Genomic DNA, 24,121 nt, shown 5'->3' with positions numbered 1-24,121 from the left:
GAAGCCATGGCAGTCCCCCACGCCCCAGCTGAAGATTCAGCTTCCAGGGCGTGCACTCTCGGCTGGTGGGTCTGCTGACCCTCCCAGCCAGAGCGCAAACACTCGCGCTCCTGCGGGAAAACAGCCTCAGCCCTCTCACTTAGAGGGTACACTCTTAGAAAAAAGGGTACGGATAGTCCTCCCTTACGGGAGGAACGGTCTTGTAACCTATGTTCCTTTAGAAAGGGAGAAACCTTCGTCCCTGAAGCAGGGGAGCAAAGTTCCTCCGTCGCTTGCATCTCAATATGGCGGCCCCGAATCGAGCAAATCGAGCCCAATAAGGCTTAACGAGGACGCTACGTCTCTTGTACGGGACGAGAGCAGCAGCAAATGAAAGCGTAACACGAGCTTTCCGCAAACTGTGTTTATTTCCGAAGCCAGATTCCCCCCACAGGTACAGAAACCTGCGTTTCGAAAGCAGTTACTCAGTCTTCTCGTCAACAGCACTGCGATGTTAAACGGAGACAACCGATACCCAGTTACTTCGCGCACTTTGCGTCTTACCTTTGGTGTTCCTCGAGTCACAATTCCTTCGTCAACCGCACATCACGGAGAAGGGCAAACCCACTCCGCGAAACTAAAAGCCGCTCTCGAAAGAACGAACTCGAAGCCGCTGTTTATCGCGTAGAGTGAAAGACGGTTAAATCGCTAGCCACCAGATGGCGGGGTCAAGCAGAGTAATTGCAAGTAGCTAGGCTAGGTGGCGCTAGGTACCGCCCAATTCATGTTCTACAAAAAATAATTGGCTTTTTTCAGGCCACTACTGCACCTGAGGACCCTCACTATACACACATGACACCCATACAGATTATTACAAGCATCAGGTGAACATACATTAAGCACATGCACTGCTCACACAAATATCAATACAACGGAACACCACACTAACCCGAACACTACACCCGTGCTCTGCGTTTCCGTCTTTTATACTGGTCGTTTTGAACATGCGGAACTTTTCGGTGACTCCCTAAGCAATAAAAAATATTCCCAGCATGTTGATTTTTTCCCTGCAATGTCATACCTCTGAGAGTATTTTGAATGGCTCAGGGGTTGAATCTCTTATTAAAAAGTAAACGCTCAATCATGCCGTAATTATTTGAAAGCCAATAAATCAAGCCGCTCCAATGCGGTTCGAAGCCATGAGTTTGTTTCCCCACACGGCACGTCGTAGCTTGTATTTCTATTTGTTTTTCTATTTGTGCTGTTCGCGCAAAGCTGCAATTGCCGTTTCAATTAATCTCTGTAGAGCGGATATTCAGTCAGCTGGAAGTGATGCTTCACGGACTGAGAAATTGCTTTTCGATCAACTTGAATGCAGTCAAAGCCGCGACTTGCGGCAGGTTTAAGTGTACGGAACTACGCCGTGGCGAGCCCGAAAACTTCTAGCGCTCATCCCAGCGCACCACGGAGGGCAGTTTCTCCAGCAACCGTATAATTAAACAGCAAAATAAAGGGTAGCTTTTTTTTTTTCGATTTTACCTACTATTGTTTTTAATGCCGAAATTCCATACTGTAAATATACGTACTTTACGTCACGATTTCGTACTGTTCAGTCCTTGCCCTTGAGCGCAATCGCTGTCGGGGACGAGACAATTCCGACAGTCACATTGGCCACTGTACGATAGGAGCTTCTACTGTTCAGACCAGCGTTTCAACATGACTATCCGCACGTTGATCGATTGCACGTAATCCCTCAAGTGGTATTAAACTTTTTAATGTAAAGCGGAATGTCAACCTGCGACACCCCGCCCCCTCCGATCACAACCCGACCAGCGGCATCAACGCCCAACAGTTTACGATCTTATCTTCTTGTTACACCACTGATACGCGAACACACGGTTACATCGGCGATAATTCCAGTCTTTTGTTCACAACCCAACACTGTCATCACGATGTTGCGGCTATGTTGCTGACACGCACAAACACAAAACCACGTTGAACGCCGGTTGCACTCGGCATCGGAAAACAGAACCAAACTCAGGGGGGAAGGCACCCAGGTAGCCGGCAGCAAAACCTGCCTGTCTTGGACGCAGTTCCTGCGGTTTCCATAACGTCGAAAACGTCGACACAGTTGACACAGTTCCGCGTGCTTTCGCTACAGTAGTCTGTAGTGCTGCAGCCTGCAGTGGCTGTAGTTCCGTTGGTTCCGTGCCGCGCGAGCATGGAGAATAGAAGGGAGGGCATGACGTCGGCCGCGTAGCCTCCACAAGCCATGCTCCCTTGACGCCTCGCCTCTTTCTCATTTTCCTCCTTACTCTCCTCACTTACCATGCCAACGTGACCACATCACGTGACCGTAGCTAGACTTCGTCTTGCTGTGGGGTACTAGAATACACCACAGTCTAGACTTCGACCTGAAAAAACCTACCGGACGGAGCGCGCGCAAGCCTGCAAGGAGTCCTTCTACAATCAACCATCCATCTCACACGTGACATGTCACGCGCACCAATCGCCAGAGAGATCTGCGGTCACGCTGGGCACAAAATCGTTTAAACTTTTTATGACTAGGCTTCACCAATATTGCAACGTGCCCCCTCCTAGTACTTCTAACCTCCTTGCGCGCGAGTACCGCAATCCGGAGACGGCCATCGCCCAGTGTACGTGGCGCTGCTGGCACTGCTCCGGAACTTCGCTGTTTCTAGCGGCTTCGTTTGCTCGTTTGATAAAATTAATGATAAAAATGTCAATGCAACCGAAATGTTCTGGACGTTTACACTAGAAGACGTAATTACAGGCGGCCTTCGCTGCTGCTGAAGCTCAATCAACTCAACAGCTATTTATTAAACAACGTGCGCGACCTGCTCGAAAAACGAAACCGAAAGACGATGAGTCGGGAGGGCGAAAGCTTTCTCCCGTCTGCCTGGAGAAGGAGAAAAACATTTCGTTCCTCCCCTTTTCTCGTGTCCGCTTGGAGGCGCGTCGGTAGAAGGGAGGAAGGCGCGCCGTTGCTACTTTTTTCCTCCCTTTTTTCTTAGAGTGTACGCAAGCTGCTTCCCAAGCTCAGGATGGGCCGGCGGCTACGGCAACCGTCCCTCCTCCGCGATCTCCTTCCAGGGAAAAGGGTCGACACTCTCGCCCACACTCCCTGGAGAAAGCATTATCGAGGGAACGGCATGGCTCTCGTGCGGCTCCTGCAGCACCTAAGGGGTAGGAACGGGTGCACTTGGGCGATTCCCCGCCCAGCACCTCCTCCGCCCATTTGGCTGGGGTTGGTCGTGCACGGAGCATAGCGCCCCATCCTCCGAGCGTGCCCAAACCCGCAGCAAAAGCCTCGCCTCAAGAAGTAGAGGCAATAGATGAGGGCACGGAAGTCTCCATTCATGCGTTTGAACAAGACGACATGGACTGGCAGACTCTTAAGAGCAAACAGAAGAACAAAAAACCTGTCATCCCCCCAAAGTGATGATGTTGATCTATGGTTGCCATGAGCGGCAGATTCGTAAGTTTTTATGTATTCCCTTTTAGTGTTAAGGCCCGTTCACACTCTTGCGACTGCTTGCGACCTCTTAAACCTGGGTTCCTTAAAACTTCTTAAACCAGAGAACACACTGGCGCCATCTATTGGGAAGCAGTGTAAACTCGGCGGTCCGGCATACTTTTTTTTATTTCTTGCGCAATATCCTTTCTTCTTTGGCTCGAAAAGTTTTTGTCAATGCTATATAAACGAGCCTTTCTATGGGTATTACGCACATTTGACCTCGGAAATCCCGCAAAACCTTCGCTTTTCTGAAATGCAGTTCTAGGGTCACCGCATAGATGGCGCCACAATGTCAGTATGTTTAAAGTTCCTCGATGTTTTTTCACTGCGTTTTACAAGTACCGTCATTCTTTGCCGCGCCGACCTCTGTTTCTATTGGAGGAGAGCGATGTCACGTGATTTCCGGAATTGTCGCCACTTCCGTCCGCCATTTGCTTCCAAGGTGCTCGGCTGCTCCGTCCGCTCCCGTGTTTCGTGATACCCGCCGACGACTTTAGCTCGACCTCCTGGTGTTTCTGGACCGTAATGAGGCAAGTGAAGCAGTAAGCGTTTGTGTTAGATGACGGGGTGTTGCGCTTTTGCGTGCAGCCAGAGTTCTGGTAGTGGAAAAAAGTTGTTCGCCTTTCCGCTTCGGAAAGCCGATCTGAAGAGGCAGAAGGCATGGCTCCACATGATTGGGAGGAAAAACTTCGTCCCTACCAGAAGAAGCAAGCTTTGTGAGGTGAGCATTTCTGGGCTAGTTACCTCTTCCACAGACGTTCACATAGGTACACATGCAACGTTTTTCCTGACGCGCCTGACTGCCGAACTCGGTCTCAGCTGAAATGCGGCCTCGGTGCTCTGCCGTTCTAGCCTGTTGTTTTTCACTAGAAAACCCGGTTGTTCGCCGGCAAAGTTTTTCGCGTAGTCTGAGTTTTTAAGGGACACGATATGAATGGATGAAGCTGCCGATTGGCCGCTTCAGCTGTGTCTCGCAGTGAACCTCTAGGAAACACGAAAAGCTACTACCGAGGACAATATGAGCCGAAAACGCCTTTCATGCTTCTTTGGCTTACCACCTGTTTTTGAGAGAGCTGTGGTCCGAACTAAGAATAGAAAGCGAAGTTGAGGAATAATGGAGCTTGTGGGAGTCGCAGAAAAAGGTTGGATCGGGTGTTCCAGCTCGTACTGTTCGCGCCCGGGGAGGGCGTACAATGCGCGACACTGTTGGCGCGAACAGAGCACCGGTGTCTCTACGTATTTTACTTCCATGGAGTGTTGCTTTGCACCAAATTTTACCGCTTAGGTTAACGTCCCAAATGAGCCCTTCCCACCGCACTAGGAGTTTTGATGCCGAATTTTTGATTCCGCTAGAGAAAAAAGCGGCGATCACTCTTCTGTACTAACAGTGCGACGCTCTCTACCTCCAAACAAAGTTGAATTTTTTAGTGTTCTCAGTGCACTGTCCCGTGAATTGCGAGTTAGCCCTGTTGATTCTCGACAGGACCATTTTGCACCGGATCAGTTTGAACCTTGGATCTGGCAGAGCCATGGCATCAAAAAACTTAAACCAGACGCTGTCCCCACCAAGTTTAGCCATAGGCTGCCAAAGCCAGTTCGAAGACCACCGCGAGAAAGGGAAATATCCAAGGTAAGTTGACACAGTCAGAGATATTGAATTTGCAGTCACTTGGTTGTTAGATTTGGTATTAAAGTGCTACCTATTTTAAGCAGGGGAGCCAATGCAGGAGGAAGACAGCATCCAGACGGTTCCATCTCTGAATTCAACTGCTGCTCTCACAGGTGTTGTATTTCCTCCTTCACAGATTATTGAGAATATGCTTGTCCAAGGTGATGAATTAATGCAAGTAGCATTGAACTGCATACTGACAAAGTTTACAATCTCAGCACAAGCCTTGCCCACGCACACAGAGGCACAATCCAGCAAAGTGCAAAACTGCGACCAGGAGTCTGTGCCTCAGGCGGGCCCTCCAGTTGGTGAGTCACACGCAATTCCAGCATTTAGTAGCCGGGCACACGCAGCGACATGCAGTCACAATCATCCTTAACTCGAGCGTGTGCCAGGCATACTCTGGGCTAATTCTTCCGTTCCTTCTTTTTCGGTCTGTACTTGCCCATCTCAAATGTGCTATGTGCTTTCTTGGGCATTCCTGCAACAATTGACTATCCTGCCATGCGTATATGTGCAGTATGTACCCAGGACATCATAAAAAGAGTATTGGAATTTATATCAGCATGCTCTTCTGTGCTTTGGGTAAGTGTTGATATGCATTATACATGCGTCCCTGCCAGGAGCGGGTGCAAACATTTCCTGAAAGGGGGGGGAGTCAGGTGTTGGTCAGCGTACCATACGTTTAGGAACCCCCTCCCCCTCGTTTCACGTCCTAAATTTTACACATGCAAAAATCAAGAGGGGGGTCAGGACATCCGGACCCCCCATCTAAATCCGCCCCTGGTCCCTGCTGTAATGAACAGCGTGAGTGGAATTTAACTGCCTGCTGATAAAATTCCCGGCTTCAGCACGAGCCTTGCCCATACTCACAGCCGCCCACTCCAGCAAGATGCAAAGCTGCGACTGGGAGTTTGTGCCCAATGCGGATGCTGCAGTTGCTGAGTAACATGATGGCCAGACACAAATACTGCATGACATTGTTAGTGCGAGTACAACTGCGGCACTCTTTGCATTTTACTTTGAATTAGTAAATGCTGGCACCAAATAATAGGGTGCAACTTTGTGCCCCATATGAACATTTTTCATCCCTTGTTTGCATTAACAGTGTCGCACTATGTTAGGTCAGAACCATCCTTAACACCAGTGGGGTGAGGCGTACAAAATTCATGCCATAGACCAATCTCACCAGCCAGTTCGACTACGCGCCATCGCTGTCGCAATGCATTGAGGGAACTTCAGTCCTTCTGCACGTGCCCGAAACACTGGAACTCTGCGCGTGAGACAGCACAAGCCGTTTCGGGCACCACCGTCTACCTATTGTGAACTAAAGTTATGGCGGCTTCATGCATGCGCAGAACGCTTGGTGAGGTGGGTCTATTGGTGGCAGGACGACAACAATTTCTTTCTTTTTGTCTCTATTGGTCCCTCTCAAAACAAATGCATTTCTGTGACCATTGACTACTCTGCCATACAAATGTCTGCTGCATGCACCATATTGTGGGGTTTCATTTGGTGCCTTCAAAATTTTCAGGTTCACTGCAAGTCTCGATACAAAAATCGAACATGTTAAACTCCATCCTAATAAGAACTGTTGGTCAGCGCTCTGTGCTTAAACAAAGTAAGTCAATGCCAAAGGGTGCAATATTGCTTTTGCATGAAATTACACACAGAACATATAAGTACTTTATGCCCATTCTCGATTAATGCTGCAGGGAGCAACTCCCTCCACTATTATGAGCATTCCTTATAAAAGTACAAATGACAGCCGTGTGTAGAAGTGAACGACAGGACTGACGCTGGCTGTGCTCTTTGCTCGCTACTCAGGTGCGGTTCCCTCGTCCCTGGCAGCAGGCTCCTTCTTCCAGCCAGGTACACCGCAGGGGGCGAGTGCCTCGAAGGGTAAGGCATTTCCCTGAACGAATGACAGTCGTGTGTAGAAGTGAACGGTAGGGCTGATGCTGGCTGTGCTCTTTGCTTGCTACTCAGGTGCGGTTCCCTCATTCCTGGCAGCAGGCTCCTCCGTCCAGCCATGTACACCGCAGTCATGTACACCTCCCCTGGGTCCAATAGGTCAATTCTTGGTGCTCCCCTTCTTCGTCATCGGTTGCCCAGATTCCTCGCTAGAAAGTAATCACCTAATCAACATCAGTATTCTCCTCCATCTCCTTCTGGTCTTCATCAAGTTTCCGGTAGAAGGCAGACCGATTGAGCTCGAACAGCTTGTTCGTTTTCCGATACTCAATTTGGTTTGCCGCAGTGACCGGTTTTTTGTGAAAGACTGCCCTTTCCTCTTCGATCTGGTCCTCAAGCTTCTTCAACTGGTCCTTGTTGTTAGAGTGGTACTGGTTGCCTTTGTAAATTCGTTTTAATGCTCTCGAGGGAGCCTTGTTCTGTTTGACTGGTGACAATTTGCAGTTGTTGACTGAGCTCCTTTATCTTTATTTTAATGGCCTCCTTTCAGTTCAACTTCCTTTTGTCACCTCCTCATATAACAGCTGGCAAGCGCAGATCAAATCATTCAGCTCTGCTAGAATATTCACCTTCTTTTCCAGCTCGATCCCGATGACCTGATAGTTTACTTCCTGACTGTATACCTTTCTTGTTGTCTTTCAGTCAGTTCGGTGATTAAGGGACAGCTCAATGTTACTGGCCAGCAGATTCTTTATATTGGTGTACAGTTTGCTGTTTGTTATGGTCGCTGGCAACGGCCATTCTCTTTCTTCGGCCGCCTGACCACTGCCCGATTGAGTAGGCTGTTGTTGATTTTTGCACTGGGTATGCTTGTTTTTCATCGTTGTCGACGTTACATTCTGGTTATGCTTCCGATTATACTTGATTGTTATTTCTGGCCACCAACCATTGGGCATCCGTCCATGTGGTCCTTTACTTCGCTTGATAACCAGGGTCAACCATCTTTCTGGTGTTGTCGTTTCCCTGTCGGCTCGCCTCACAATCGCCGCAAAAGCCACTTCTCTGTCACTGAAAAATCTCATCATCATCGCCATTCAGGTCGGTTGCTGGTCATCGCCGGTTGAGTTGGCACTTTTGTTATCATCGGCAATGGATGCTGGGGTTCGTGCTGAGTGCGTCAGTGGCCGTTGCACTCGCGAGACGTCGTTGATTTCGGAGGAATTTTCAGTTCCAACGCTCGGAGAATTTTTATTTAGCGTTTCCATCCCTGTTTGGCAGTGACACAGTCGTTGGTCTTCCGATAAACACCAGAAAACCAGTATCTCGGCACTCACAAAATTGGAAACACAACCACCATGGACATCTTTATCTTTTTGAAGTGCTAATAGGAGAAAGGGAGGACACACTTATATGAAGAGAAAGACAAGGACTTGATCACATGCAAGAAAAACATTCATGGCGTCTTCTCTACTGTAAGAGTGCTGGTGAGTGGGCTGGGGGGGTATGGTGTGCTCATTTTCTGCTTTGGCATAGTAGGCTGGAAGTCATGCTGTGGGTGCTCTTCTTCACACTTCCATCCTGGATCACTAAAATGGAGCGAAGTAGGCTATGAGCACACATCCCCCTCTAGCTCACCCTAGTAGCTGTTTCTTTTTGTGTTATCCTTTATTTTAAGCATATTCTCCTAATCTCCTGTGGGATGACTTGTTCGACTGCAACATTGATTGCTTCCTAAAAAGATCTTGAATAAAAAATAAAAAAAAAAATCTGCGTTGTCTTATCCAAGACACTTTCTTATCTTCACTACCATGAATACACAAACTGTATTCATATAACATGTGGCAGTTCAATTAAATTACAACAAAGTTGGGCTCTACCCATATTTACTATTTATGTGCTTTGCATTTGCATGAACTCAATTACATTAATTATATCTTACTGCGCTGCTCATGAGTTTCAACACTTGTCTTTTGAGATATACAGTATATATAATCGCACGACAAGAGCTGAAATAAACAAAAATGTCTGCACAATGCATGTGCTTCGTGTTGTGTTGTCCTTCCTTCCCCCAGTTTCGGGGGTTTTGTCTAAAAAAATATCTACGTGGATGTTACAGTGGAAGCTAGGCAGAAAAAAGTAGACAGAGACATTAAACACGTTCATAACGAATTCCTTGAACGCGATCTAATAAAATTGGTCTTGGATTCACCGTTTAAGGTGGCGAAATAATAAAAGTTGTACGCCACATTTCTTCACTGCACGCTGAAGGTATGCTATCCAGCAATCAAAAACAGCGAAAGTTGCCAGCTAGAATCCTTGATAGAGTTATTTAAGACCAAACACGGCTCCGCAATCGAGGCTCGAGGACGAGATTGCCCGTTATCGCATGTGGGGATAACACGTGCATTGGTGTAACTTCACGCAAAATATTGTTTGGGACTGGTGAGTTAAGTGCTGTAAATTCATCCGCACGGATCTCGCACCGTCCAAACTCGTCAAGGTCACTACTTTGCACGACGTTTGTTTTCCATCCAAACACTGCTACTAGTACTTATAACAAAATGCGTGTTGAAGTCATGTAGATACACTCCAAAATAATGAGTTCCAGACGCGTTTGCGTCTACACCGTGCACACGCTTGCGTAGCATTACCAACGCTCGCCACGAGGGAGAATGGTTGCAAACAAAATAGAGTTCTCAGAATAGCTTAACCATGCGGCTCTATCGACGACGGAATGAAATTTTATATGAAAATATGAAAATGAAAATATAAATAGTTTATTGTAACGCAGGCGCGCACATATCTAGCATCGCCGAGAGCATTGCTCGCGAAAGCTCTCGCTGCGGTATGATAGGGATTGCGGCAAAATATTAATATATTTATGTGCTTTTGCGGAAATAACAGCTTACCTTCGATTGACGTAAGTAACCCGATGATATCCAAATTAATTTCACGCGCTGGAATTTACCAAAACAAGGAAGACTACACTACTGCTAACCATATAACAACACAACGCAACCGCCCTCCCGTCTGACGTTAGGAAGCGAATGGCGGCGCTAGAGAGGGAGAGGAGAAAATTTTTGGGGGAAAGAGGAATCGTAGGTGGAAAGGAGGAAAGTTGTCGCTACCTGTAAAAACGAAAAAATATCCAGGGACGTTAAGTGTGTTCCCTCATTCTAGAAACATTTAAGAAGTTGTAAGAGATCTCGTCTCTCTCAGTCGTACTCGGTCGCAAGAGTGTGAACGGGCCTTTACAAGTTTAAAACGTTTTAATTTAATTGTTTTTCAATAGTTTGTTTTTAGAGGCATGACTAAATTTCATTTTATACAGTGGAACTGCCGCGGTCTTTTACGTAATATGGACGATGTTAATTTTTTATGGACAATTAACGTCCTATTGCTCTCTCTTTACAAGAGACACACCTCAATGATCGTCAGAAGTCAGTATTGCGCCGCCATCAAGTTTTTAGAAAAGATCGCCCTGCATCAAATTCATCTGGTCGAGTAGCTGTGGTTGTCCAGAATGGAGTCGCCTGCTCTCACGTTCCTCTGGCTACGCCTCTTGAAGCTGTGGCTGTACGACTTCTTTTGGACCGCCTTATTATGTCGTTTCTATTTATATTCCATCTAACACATCACTGCATCTTCATGATCGTCAACGGCTGGTTACACAGCTTCCTCATTCATTTTTACTGTTAGATTTTAATGCTCACCACCCCCTGTGGGATAGCGCCCGTCAGGATTCGCGTGGTGGGGTAATTGAGCGATTTTTATTATTTTTGGGGCTGTGTTTTATGAATACGAGAGAGCCAACCTTTTTTAGCGCTGCTCACAACTCATTCACAACTATTGACCTTTCAATTTCATCCCCCTCAGTGTTTTCTACATTTACTTGGAAGGTTTTAAATAACCCTTTTGGGAGCGACCACTTTTCAGCCGTTTTGGAGAGTCAGGTTTCTGTTCCAAGCCTCTGAACGCAGTCCACGTTGGAAACTGGAAAAGACAGACTGGGGTTCTTTTAGCCTAAACTCGAAGCTCAAACCTTGCATGTTCTTACCATTAACACATGATGAAGCCACCACATACATTACAGCTCAGATCATAAATGCTGCCTTTCGCTCCACCTCTCCGACTTCATGTAACATTAGAAAAAAAATGTAAGCCATGGTGGAATAAAGAATATTCCGCCACTAAGAAAAAACAGGATAAGGCTTGGGGTATATTTTGGAGATATCCAACATCTCTGAATTTGTTAGGGTTTCAAAGAAATAGAGCTCAAGCTCGTTCAACCAGGAAACAGGCAAAGAGGAAGTTTTGGAAAGGTTATCTGACCTCTATCAGCAGCTGCGTCTTAGCGAAGGAACTGTGGGAACGACTTCACAAAATCGAAGGCAAATGCCGCTGCTTACAGTTTCTATTTTACCTTCAGTGGATTCATTGCGCGACCAGGCTAATGTGTTGGGCGAACATTTTGCAGCCATTTCCAACTCCTCCGATTACTCTTCAGCGTTTTTGAAGTTTAAGACAGATGCAGAAAGAACTAAAGTCAGCTTGGCGCGAGGCGGCTCAGCACCCTACAATTACCATTTACGATGGTCGAGCTCCAAATGACTTAATGACCGGAAAAACTCGTCCCCTGGTCCTGACCGAATACATTATGAGCTGATCTGACACTTCTCGAATTGATCACTCGCTGCCCTTCTCATTTACTTGAATGGTCTGTGGAAAGACTGACACTTCCCTTCCGAATGGAAGCGGGCAGAGGTTATTCCGCTGCTGAAGCCCGGAAAAGACCTTTTCTTTCCTTCCAGTTACAGGCCAATAGCACTGACGAGTTGCTTGGGGAAAACTTGTGAATGGTTTGTTAATAAACGGCTTGTTTATTTTCTCGAACAACACAATATTTTGGACATAAATCAGTGCGGCTGTCGACCTGGACGCTCCATGACCGACCACTTAGTTCGGCTGGAGACAATTGTACGCGAGGCATTTGTGAATAAGCAGCATTGTGTATCTGTCTTTTTTAGCTTAGAAAAGGCTTATGATACAACTTGGAAACATGGCATCCTGAGCGACCTTTTTATGTATGGAGTACGTGGCCGATTGCTTCACTGCATAGACAACTTCCTGTGTGGACGCACTTCCCGTGTCCGGCTAGGAACTACATTATCTGATTAGTATGTTCAAGAAAACGTTGTTCCTCAGGGCGGAGTCCCAAGTGTCACTCTCTTCGCCGTAAAAATTAATTCCCTCTGTCAGGTCATACCCTCTTCCGTGTTGTACTCCCTTATGTGGATGATATTCAGATTTCTGTGGCATCTTGTAATATGTCTAGCTGTGGAAGGCAGCTGCAGCTAACCATAAATAAAATGACTAAATGGGCAAATGAAAATGGTTTTAAGTTCTCTTCAGACAAAACAATCAGTGTTTAAATGGAAATAGCAATGCAGTAAGACCAGAGCATAAGTTCCTGGGAATGATTTTTGACCGTAAACTTAACTTTGTACCTCACCTCAAGTGGCTGAAGCAAAAGTTTATGCAGACTATGAATATCTTAAAAGTTCTTTCTTACAAGTCTTGGGGCTCCGATAAAAGGTGTCTGCTTCGTCTCTATTCCTCTCTCGTACGATCATGTCTTGAATATGGTGCTATTGTGTATGCATCTGATCGGCCATCCGCATTGAAAATGCTTGATCCAGTGCACCATCCTGGGTTGCGTATAGCAAGTGGTGCTTTTCGAACATCCCCTATCCCAAGCTTGTATGTTGACTCTAATGAAATGTCACTCGAGGAAAGGCGGCAGCTCCTTAGTCTAGTCTATGTTTACAAAGTTTTATCGGACTCTAGTCATCCAGCTCACACTTATATCCGAGAGTAGATTTTGTCGTACCGTTGACCACAAGCCAACTGTTGGTCGACCTTTGAGTCTTCGTTTTGAGAGCCTTCATCTCTCCTTTGGCCTGCCTCGTGAAAATGTCAACCTCATAGAAAGTGCATGTCATACTGCCCCATGAAATATCAAGCCTATAGTTTGTGATAGGTACGTCACAAAATTTAATAAACATAATGTCTCCCCACTCATTTTACAACACGAATTTCTTGCACTGCAATAAAAGTACAAGAATTATCATCAATTTTACATCGACGGAGCCAAGTCCTAAACGTATGTAGGCTCTGCTGTTCATTCTAATTTGTTTACCCATGTGACACGGCTAAATAATGTTGCTAGCAATTTTTACTGACGAGTTATATGGCGTGCTGTCAGCACTTCACTATATTATCCGGAGCAAAGTGATGATAGCAGTTCTTTTTGTAGACTCCCGGAGCGTTGTTACTGCAGCATGTTCACTTAATCCAACCAAGAACAAGCTGACTCAACTGGTGCGTGCTAAAGTTCAACTGGGCCTCGGAGATGGGAAGGATATTAAGTTTTGTTGGATCCCGAGCCATGTGGGCATTGCAGGCAACGAGGCTGCAGATAGGCTGGCCGCCTCGTCGCGTAAGCTCTTACCATCACACGCACGCATACCGTACCAAGACCTAACAAGGCCCATACGGCGTTCACTTCTAAAACTCTGGCAGTCCGAGTGGCATTTGGCCGATAAGAACAAACTTCATATCATGAAGCCAAACATCGGTACCTGGGAAAGCTCCTATAACCGGAGCCGTTTCCGTGAGGTTTTTCTCTGCAGGTTGAAGATCGGCCACACCTTCTTCACCCATTAATACCTACTTGTTGGTGAGGAACCACCAGTGTGCGACCACTGTGGAGACACTTTGAACGTTCTACATATTTTTCTTGGCCCTGGTCTTCTACAACAACACAAGTTCTTCTTTCCTGAGCTTTTCAACTACTGTATCCCTTTTCATCTTACCCTGTTCCTAGGGGAACAGCTTCTAATATCGATTGACCGTCTCCTAGCTTTTCTAGAAAATATAGCGATTTTACACAAACTATAGTGGAAATACTTTCTTGGTACATCGATTGTAGTTCATTTCAGTTTACGTAGTTTGGCGCAGTATGGCCATCGTAGCTCTTGCGCCATAAAACCCGCAAACAACAACAACAATCGGAGCCCCTTTAATTGTATTTCGTAGTTTGAATCACGTTCTGGGGAGTGTTTTCAAGTTCGCACTTGCATATGCGGCAGAGGCTTTGTGTAATGTGTTCGTTTTTTTCTGCTAATTTTTAGCATATTTTTGATCTACAGCGTGCAAAGAGCTTTCTTGGCGTTATCGGTGTAATCCAGACTTGTCGGCCTCTCTTTGGCCCAAAATACAGTGGCGACTTGTCATTTGATTGCCTTTGCAATCTAATGACGGGGGTTTCTCCATCAAATTGTATCTTTTAACAGCAACGAAGGATCAACTCTATTTCATCGCCGGAGCTGAGGGATTCAGCTCCGGTGTATAACCGGATTTGAACGGAAGCCCTGGAAGCGGGTTGAGCCGGATTGAAAGTGGATGCAAAATTAGGGAGAAAGAAACTTCCAGTCTCTCGGATTAAACCTGACATTTGTTCACGCCCAACTTCAGAATCGGAGGGGAGGTATTTTTTGTCTGGTATTTATCTGACCTTTTTGTACAGGTTGAGCCAAGTGGGGCAAGCTTACCTTGATGCCCAATCGAAGACCGCAGCCGATGGAAGTGTAGAATTTGAGGGAAAATCGTTCCACCTTCTTAGCAAAAGCTTCCCGTGTAGCCTTATCTTTCACCTCTTTGAGAGGCTGTAGAACGTCACATCGCTTGTAAAACCTAACAATGCCCACCATCTCGCCGTCGTTTATCACGTGGCGAATGAGGTGACCGAAGGAGTGTCGCAAGAATCCGATCCTATTGTTGACCTGGGATCGATTGTGAAGATTTAAAATAAAAATCAGAAAAGCTAGGTTAATCAGACTCAGACATGGCACAAAAATAACAAGTGATGAAAAGAATTCGCAAACACAGAAGTTTATGAAGAGTCCAACGGAAAAGGCGTTTGCACTTTTCATATTCATTGCTCATGTTGGATCACAAGTTTGGAGCTTGTGCTCATTCATGATCCTGCCTCCTTAAGATACGGTCTTTTAGACAAAATTTAACTTTAAGTTTAGGGGTCCCCGAATTTTAATTTTGAAATTATTTTTTTAATTTTACGTTTCTCCAAGAAAAAATGCGCCCTAAGCATTAATTGCCATTCTGAACAGATAACAAATGACATCATACACAGGACTGAAAAACGTTAACGCGACGAATTATCTTCGCATCCTGGCCATTTACAAATCTCCAGACAACATGATGCTCTGATTTTTTTTCAACATATGACAAACTGTGGCAAAACCGAATACGCTAACTTGGCCCAAGTTTGGTATTTTTGCAGGGCCTAAATTCGGCCAAATAAGATTTTTCTTCCATGCGTTAGATAGTGCCAACTTGCGTTTCTTTTGCTTTCATCTAGTTTGCCACATAATTGTCCAACATGAGTCAAATACGTCATGACTCACAAACTTGAGTAAAATATATCACGTATCAACCATATAACCTGCAGTGAAACATTATTCAGGCACTTGCTTGGTAATTTAGGCCCAAAGTTGCCAGGTGAAACCGCAACTACGAGCAGTGAAGCTAAATTCTGGCACTAGCTTGACCGTTTAGGTCTCAAATTGCCAGAGGAAAACCCAGCAATCATGAGTGAAGCCTAGTTCTGGCACCTGCTTGGCAACTTGGTGCCGAAGTTTTCAGCTGAAAACTGAACGCTCAAAAGTGAGGGCCAATTTTCGCACTTGCATGGATATTTAGGTCCAAGGTCGCCAAGTGAAAACCGAACAATCAGAACTGAAGCCTAATTCTAGCAAATGATTGTCAATGTAGGCCTAAAGTTGCCAGGTTCAACGCAAACTACAAGCAAAGAAGCTTAATTCTTGCACTTGCTTGACAATTTAGGTCCCAAGTTGCCATAAAAAAACCCAAAATAAGAAGTGATACATAATTTCGGTACGTGCTTGGCAATTTATGTCCAAAGTTGCCAGGTAAAAACTGCACGATCAGAAGTCAAGGACAATTCTGGCATACGCTTGGTCATCTAGGTGCAAAGTTGGCGAGTGAAAACCGAACAATCAGAAGTGAAGCCTAATTCTGGCACTTGCTTAGCGAATTAGGCCCAAAGCTACCAGGTGAAACACGAACTGCAAGTAGTGAAGCTCAATTCTTGCACTTGCTTGACAGTTAGGTACAGTGTTGCGAGGTGAAAACTGAACAACCTGGAGTAAGGCTTAATTCTGGCTCTTGTTTGGCAATTTAGGTTCAAAGTTGCCAGGTAAAAAGTGATCAAAAGTGGAGGCCAAACCTGCGAGTTGCTTAAAAATTTAGGTTCAAAGTTGAAAGTGAAAGACGAACAATCAGAAGTGAAACCTAATTCTGGCACTTGCTTGGCAATTTAGGCCCGAAGTTGCCAGGTGAAACCCGAACTACAAGCAGTCAAACTTAATTCTGGCACTTGCTTGACAATTTAGGTCCAAAGTTGCCAAGTGAAAACTCAACAATCATGAATGAAGCCTAATTTTGGCAGTCGGTTGGCTATGTAGGTCCAACGTTGCCAGGTGAAAACTGAACGACCAGAAGAGAAGGCTATTTCTGGCAGTTGCTTGGATATTTATGTACAAAGTTGCCAAGTGTAAATCAAACAATCAGAAGTGAAGCCTAATTCTGGCACTTGTTAGGCAATTTAAATCCAAGTTGCAAGCAGAAACCCAAACCTCAAGCAGTGAAGCTTACTTGCGGCACTTGCTTGACAATTTAGGTCCAACGCTGCCAAGTGAAACCCCAATAAGCATGACCGAAGCCTAATTCTGCCACTGGCCTAGAAATTTAGGTTCAAAATTTTCAAGTGGAAACCGCACAATTAGAAGTGGAGCATAATTCTGGCTCTTACTTAGAAATCTAGGTACAAAGTTGCCAGGTGAAAATCGAAAAATCACAAATGAAGTCTAATTCGGACACTTGCTTGGCAATTTAGATCCAACGTTGCCAAGAGAAAACAGAACAAGTAGGGACCATATTCACGAAATGACCTTACGCCAAAAAAGTGTGTACGACAAAACGAGCGAGCAAATTCATATTCACGAAGCGAAATGTTCGTAAGTTTTGCGTGGTTACGCCTGAATCCTGCGGCAGCACCAGAGCTGTCTTGCGCACTTTTTTACAATGAAATGAACGTGGCCGACATTGGCGCTCAGTTACTCATAGCAACGCGCGCCCCAGCATCAAACAGCAAGAAATAATAAGTATTCGAAACCGCCCACGACCGAGATGAACGCTGGATCTAAAGGCATCAGGAAAAAGCTAGAACGCAAAGATCCTACCGACCAAGCGACCGCCAAGAGCTGGATCTGCACTAGGCCTTGCAAGGCACTCCGGCGCAGCGTTGCTCGGACGGTCCCTGCGGCCAAGACAGTTTTCCCACAACCGACTGGCTTGCCGAATGAAATATGTCCACACAACCCTTGGGAACCTTTCCCGTAAAAATAGATTCATCGCTGACCTTAATTTTCGCTTAAGAGGTCAGCCGCTTCCCCTTGTCATCGCCTTGATTCCAGAGGCAGCGGTGGCGAACGCCCTAGTCGGAAAGGGACAGCTCTTATCGGTTCTATATCCTTGTTTTGTGTGATATTGCCACGCGCGTGGGCGAGCTTGACTTTCACGCGGAAGGTATAGGTTCGATTCCAGTCAGCGGACTGTCCTTATTTATTCTTTCAACTTGGGCCTCTCGTAAGTTCGAGAACATTCTCGCCTGATCGTGTTCCGATTGCTATACGCACCGAAAGTTCTACGCCGAATAATCCAGAAACCAACGCGGGTACATAAGGGGCTCCGCAAGGAGAGCGGAGTCAGTCTCGCCCCAGCGTGCTCTTTCGCCGACTTCGACGCCCGCGACGCTCTGCTGTTATCTTCTGTTTCCTTTTTATTTTTTGGGCACAAGTTCGCCCCCATTAAACGCTTAGTTTCTTCAGTTATTGTCGCCTCATCACTTGTCATTCGTGACAATATAAAGCACTAATAAACGTCGTTTGAATTACCTTCGCAACATATGGTACGTACGCTTTGTTATTAGTATGCCATTTTTATTCGGGCACGATGGTACGTTAACACTGTTGAGCTAGAGCAGCTCGTGAAAGCTACGCGATGCCAGTTCAACCTTCCTCTGCCGAGTGTTACGGCAGCATCGAGTTGTAATTAAAAGCGATCGGTCCCGAAGCGCTTACCAAGACGCGCTTTAACAGCGCGGTTCCAGCGCTTAGATCAAACACTCGCATGTCCGCTCCCAGTGTGAACAGGTGCTGAGTTGCTCTTTCAGGCGTTCTCGTAGTTCAAACTTATCTTCTTGGACGTCGGGTCTCTCTTGCACTCCCGAGGCCGCGAAAAACACCATGGCGATTTGTTTCTATGTGCGCTGCTTTAAAAACGAGCGCCGCAGGCCGTCTCCTTTTAGCGACGATGATAGTTGGGATGACCTCGTAACGATCGAGTTCGTATTAGTCGACGAAGGCGGTCAGCCCGGCCTCGGGATTCTGGCCCGTTTATGTTGTGGTAGTGTCGACAGTTCACTGCGCGGACACGATCCCCAGACAAGCCGTGGCAGAAAGGCCGCCTGCGTTCTTTGCTATTCAGAATCCATGTGCTCCGAACAATGCCGAGCCCTCTGATTGATAGCTTGTGTTGCCGAAGCCGCTGCCGTCATATTAATAGCCCGATATTGCGTACGAAAGCTGCGCTCTCATCCTCTCACTTAAGAATGCCTTCTTGAATACAGATTTCTCCACTTCTCAGGATGTGCGTAACTTACGAGCAAATCTTAGCTAATTTGTAGCTCTTCTAGAATCTGGCCTCAGAATGGAAGCCTAATTCTTGCACTTGGCTGGCAATTTAGGTCAAATGTTGCCAGGTTAAACTAAACAATTAGAAATTAAGCCTATTTCTTGCACTTGGTGGGGAATTTAGGTTCATAGTTGACAAGAGAAAACCGAGAAATAAAAAGTGAAGCCTAATTACAGTGGCCTAATTCTGGCATTTGCTCGGCAATTTAGGTCGACATTTTTCAGGTGAAAACCGAAAAATCTTGAGTGAAGCTTAATTCTGACTATTGCTTGAAATTTAAGTCAAACGTGGACAGGCGAAAACCGAAATATAAATAGGTCCAAAAATGCCAGGTGAAAACCGAAATCTAACAAGTAAAGCCTATACAGTGGCCTAATTCTTGCACTTTCTTGGCAACTTGGGTCCACATAATTGCAATGGCCCAAATCTGGAACTTTCTCGGCAACTTAGGTCCAAGTTTGTCAAGGGGAACCGACAAATAAGGACTGAAGTCTGATTCTGACACTTGCTTGGCTATTTAGGTCAAAAGTTGACAGGTGAAATTCGAAATTTAAGTAAAGCTTAGTTACATTGGCCCAATTCTAGCACTTGCCTGGCAGTTTAGGTCTAAAGTAGCCAGGCGAAAACCGAAAAATCAGGAGTAAAGCTTAATTCTGGCACTTGCTTGGCAATTCAGGTCCAAAGTTGCCAGGTTAAAACCAAAAAAAAATCAGGAGTGAAGCCTTATTCTGATAGGCTTGGCAATTTAGGTTCAAAGTTGCTAGTGAAAACCTAAAGATCAGGAGTGAAACCCAATTCTGAGACTTGCTTGGCAATTTATGTCCAAAGCTGCCGGGTGATAAATGAAAAACCATCAGTGAAGCCTAAATTTTGCAGTTGCTTGGCAATTTAGGTCCAAAGATGCCAGGTGAAAACCGAAATTTAAGAAGTAAAACCTATTACAGTGGTTTAATTCTTGCACTTTCTTGGCAATTTAGGTCCAAAGTTGCTAAGTGAAAGCCGAAATATCAGGAGTGAAGCCTAATTTAAACACCTGCTTGGCAATTTAGGTCCAAAGTTGCTAGATGAAAGCCGAAAAATTAGGAGTGAAGCCTAATTCTGACACTTGCTTGGCAATTTAGGTCTAAAGTTGCAAAGTGAAAACTGAAAGATCAGGAGTGAAGCCTAATTTTTGTACTTGCTTGGCAATTTAGGTCCATATTTGCCAGGTGAAAACCGAAATTTTAAAAGTAAAGCCTAATTACAGTGGCCTAATGCGGATATTTGTTTGGCAGTTTAAGTCCGAAGTTGAAAGGTGAAAACCAAACAATCAGGAGTAAAGCCTCATTCTGACACTATTTAGTTCTAAGGTTGGTAGGTGGAAACCGAAAAATCAGGAGTAACGCCTAATTTTGGCACTTGCTTGGCAATTTAGGTTCAAAGTTGTATTGTATTGCATTGCGTTTTTATTTCAGACGAAAAGTCTGGGGGCTAGTGGAAAAGAGGACATGCTTCCCTTCTGACAGGACCCCAACCCCGGGTTTCTGCAGCACTCAGCATAGAAGATATTAAAAAAAACAAGGGATCAAGGATCATTCTCACACGTGTCACATACACCAACATTTGGTAAAATATCAACTTGGTTTAAAAAGTTAGACAAATAAAAATTGAAGTGCGAGCTGCAGGTCACAAAGGGTTTAAAATATAGGTTACAAGGTTATTCTTAAATATATTGAATGACCTAGTATTTCCATCATTTAAATTATGGTGGGATACAAATTTAGGATTTCTTAAATGAGATATGACAGTTGCTGGAAGCACATTTAGTGCGGACCTTGCTTTTTATGAAATGGCTATGTCGTGAACTGTAATTTCCTGGGATCTTTGGATACATGCTAAAGAAAAGTGATTGGTCCTGTCTAATTCGATGAAAAATATTAATGAACATTTGTAGGAGCAGAATTTGATATATAGTTCATATTTTAACATCTGGGATGAAGACATTGTGTAATCATTTTTTTAGGTTCCCAATAAACCGAACAGCCTTTTTTGCAGTAAAAATAAATTATTAATATTAGTTTGTGCAGTTGCTCCCCATACCAATATGGAGTACTGTAGCTGCGAATAAACAAGTGAGTAATACGGTGGCAATTCTGACCCTTTCGGTAATAATCCCCTGAGTTTATTTAGTGACCCAATCATTCTCGATATAGGAAATCTTATGTTATTGATGTGAGGAGTCCAATTATGGTTTCTTCGAACACAACAACAAGAAATTTTATGTGTTGTTACGCCTTCAATATTTGAAAATTTAAAAAAAATAGGCTTTTCTCCTGATGTTTGCGGTTTTCACCGAAAAGCAGGAGAGAAGTTTCATTTTGGCACTTGCTCGGCAATTTAAGTCCAAAGTTGCCAAATGAAAACCGAAATTTCAGAAATAAAGCCTAATTTCAGTGGCCTAATTCTGGCACTTGCTCGACAGTTTAGGCTTACGGCTGCAGGTTAAAACCGAAAAACCAGGGGTAAAGCCTAATTCTGGCATTTCCTAATGAGACGCTCAAGACTCCCCAAGTCCAGCTTTTCTTAACCTGTCAATCACTATCGAAAACAAGGCGTACGCCCTTCCTCCTCAAATGCCATCACTATTCGCGACTCCAGCGACCTGCAGAGGTCGCCACTATCGACAACTACGGCGGCCGAAGGCAATACGTTCTTCACCATATGCCAGCTGTTCACCCCACTCGGGTTTACTTATGCGGTCTTTGGCTTTAAAACTGTTCTCCCCGACTTAAATTTCGAGGTTCGAAAATCTGGGGTAATGTGTTGGCGTAACCGAGCTTCCAGAGGCTTAAACGGGAGACACATGGGAGCAACAACCGAGCGAAGCCGCGCCGCCGAGCGACGTACCGCAAGCGGGAAATCGCGGTGCAAGACACATGCAGTTCATCGCCCCGCTTGTCACCGATTGTGGCGCACATGGTTTTCTAAGAACGCCGTAATAAAATGCGATTCGAAGTTGAAACCTAGCCGAATACGACGTATAGCAAAGTTGAAAGAATAAGTATTGTATTAAACATTAAAAAAAAATTAAAGACGTTTACAACTCCCTGTAATGCCGAATTAGAATGCAGCTCTTGAGGAGGAGGAGGAGATGGTACGGAGAGGAGGATATGCCCCTCCTCTTCCGTACCCTTTCCTCCTTCTCCTCCTCTCACTCTCTTTCCCTCGTTCTCCCCCTCCCTCCCTCCCCTTCCCTCCCTCCTCCCTCTTGACGTCACACGTGACCCTGGTGTCCCTCCTGACGTCTCGTGAAGGTGACCTTCACGTGACCTTCACGTGACCAGCGTGAATGTCGTGACCTTCACTGTTAGGGTCCTGACCTTCATGAGTGACATTCGTGACGTCGCTCGTGACGTCACTCGTGACTTTGCGTGTGACGTCATTATGGGAAACGTCCCATATAGCAACGCGTGCATACGCCGACGGCGACGCCGCTCAAGCCGGAAGCGGGTGCCAAAGAGCTGCGCTCTAAAACTCGTACCAAAATAAGGCGTGACGAACGCCCGTGCAAATTGCATGTTTTAAATGTTTGCTTTAAAACAATTACTTATATACTGCGCCAGCACAAGCAGCCCGTGTAACTTTAGCTGCTGGTTGCTTGAGTAACCTAGCAGTCCGTGCAATACGCGTCTGAGGGTGTCATATGAATTCGTGATATGCTCGCATTCGGCGCACACCAGACGGCATATGGCAACAAAGCACGATCAAAATTGCGTCAGTGGATATGGCATATAGAAAGGCTAAGAAAAAGGCGGGTGAGCGGCTGCGTGTCAGTGTACACCCCGATTATAGATAGGTTCACATGCAGGCCGCGCAAGTGTTTATTTTGAGTTTCAAACCGACTATCGACCGCAAAAAAAAACAAAAAACAAATTTGATAGCTAGATAATCCAGCAGATGCATCTACACTGTTAGCAAGTGCCGTGTATTTGGTGAATATTTGGGGTGAAAAACACGCTATTTACACAAATTACCATAAATTTACACGATGAGTAACGGATAATACGTTCAGATATCATGCGAGGTTGTAAAAAACGTGTTTTGGTTCGGTCATACACGCATAACCGTGTAGCCGACCTCGATAACACGCATCGCCTCCGGCGACGACCGCGGCATTGCCGGCTATCGAAGCACCGGAATGCTTGGGGACACACTTAGAAAGGACCGTCGAGATAAATGCCGCGGAAAGAAACATGTCTCGGAAACAGATATGCACCAAAAGCAATTACGCCATGTCGCGGGACGTTGGCGAAACCCGCGCTTACCGTGGCTCGCCGCCATTTTCTGGTCGATGGCAATGCGGCTTCCCTCATGTCGCCCATGTTTGCATTTAGTTTAGGGCTCATGATAATAGTTTCTTACACACCACAAATAAAGTCATGGGTCCAATTATTCGTTCAAAACAGTTAAAATGGATATCAAAAGCGTGTCTTCGATGTGAACACGTGACATTGCAGTTGGTTTCGTTTTTGCTTCAACCTTCAACTGCTTCAACTGCAAGCGATCTGGCCGATCTGGCCATGGCAAGCGCAACGTCGATGTACGGTGGAAGCAAGAGCCGGTTGGCTTTCGTTCTTTTTGTTTGACCGGAGAAATTTCTGGCAGCCGCTATTGTTTTGGTTTGACGGGACGCGAGAAGCTTCGCAGTTTGCGAGCACATAGTGAAGACGTGACCGGAGAAGTGCCCCTGTGATGTTCCCGGAAGACGGAAAGTACCATTCGTCGTGTGTGCTTTGAAAGCGAGGGGAGTCACGGGTCCACGAGTGCGCAACCACAAGCCAAGGTTCACGACAGCGCTGCGTTCTTCGGCGATCTCGTTCTGTTTGGGGCAACACGGCGATGCGAGAAAGGGCCGAAACGTTCGTGGTGTGTGGTGCGGTGCTTGTAGATAGAAACCCGCACTAACGCGGAGCTCATATTGGTTGTTGTGGGGTTGCGTTTGACGGGTTTAGCCCCGTCGTCGTCAGCTGATCCGGTCCAGCTGGTCGGGGAGGACGCAGCGAGCGTTCTTAAAAGTAAATCTTCCTTCGTTCCGTTTCAAAATCTGGAAGATTCCCGACGCATACCGTGAGTAAAATGCTGCGGACGTTTTCAACAAAATTACGTCGTTTTAATTGAACAAGGGA

At 45.7% G+C, this 24,121-nt stretch overlaps 1 protein-coding gene and 1 pseudogene across 1 annotated transcript in view; one reads left to right on the top strand and one right to left on the bottom strand.

The window, feature by feature from the left end:
• The first annotated feature begins 4,005 nt into the window (after window positions 1–4,005).
• LOC115311495 lies at window positions 4,006–7,271 on the top strand (annotated as a pseudogene).
• A 7,592-nt stretch (window positions 7,272–14,863) lies between these two features.
• LOC8050525 (calcium-activated chloride channel regulator 2-like) overlaps window positions 14,864–24,121 on the bottom strand; it is a 59,647-nt gene continuing 50,389 nt past the window's right edge. Inside the window, exon 4 of the mRNA XM_040212454.1 lies at window positions 14,864–14,944. Within this exon, the coding sequence (XP_040068388.1) occupies window positions 14,887–14,944 (58 nt within the window). The 3' untranslated portion in view covers window positions 14,864–14,886. The remainder of the gene's footprint in view (window positions 14,945–24,121) is intronic.

The sequence above is a fragment of the Ixodes scapularis genome, unplaced genomic scaffold (assembly GCF_016920785.2).
Source record: "Ixodes scapularis isolate PalLabHiFi unplaced genomic scaffold, ASM1692078v2 PGA_scaffold8__174_contigs__length_109621045, whole genome shotgun sequence".
In the NCBI taxonomy this organism is placed as follows: Eukaryota; Metazoa; Arthropoda; class Arachnida; order Ixodida; family Ixodidae; genus Ixodes; species Ixodes scapularis.
The sequence above is the reverse complement of the archived record's forward strand: the minus strand, read 5'-3'. Positions and strand labels throughout refer to the sequence as shown.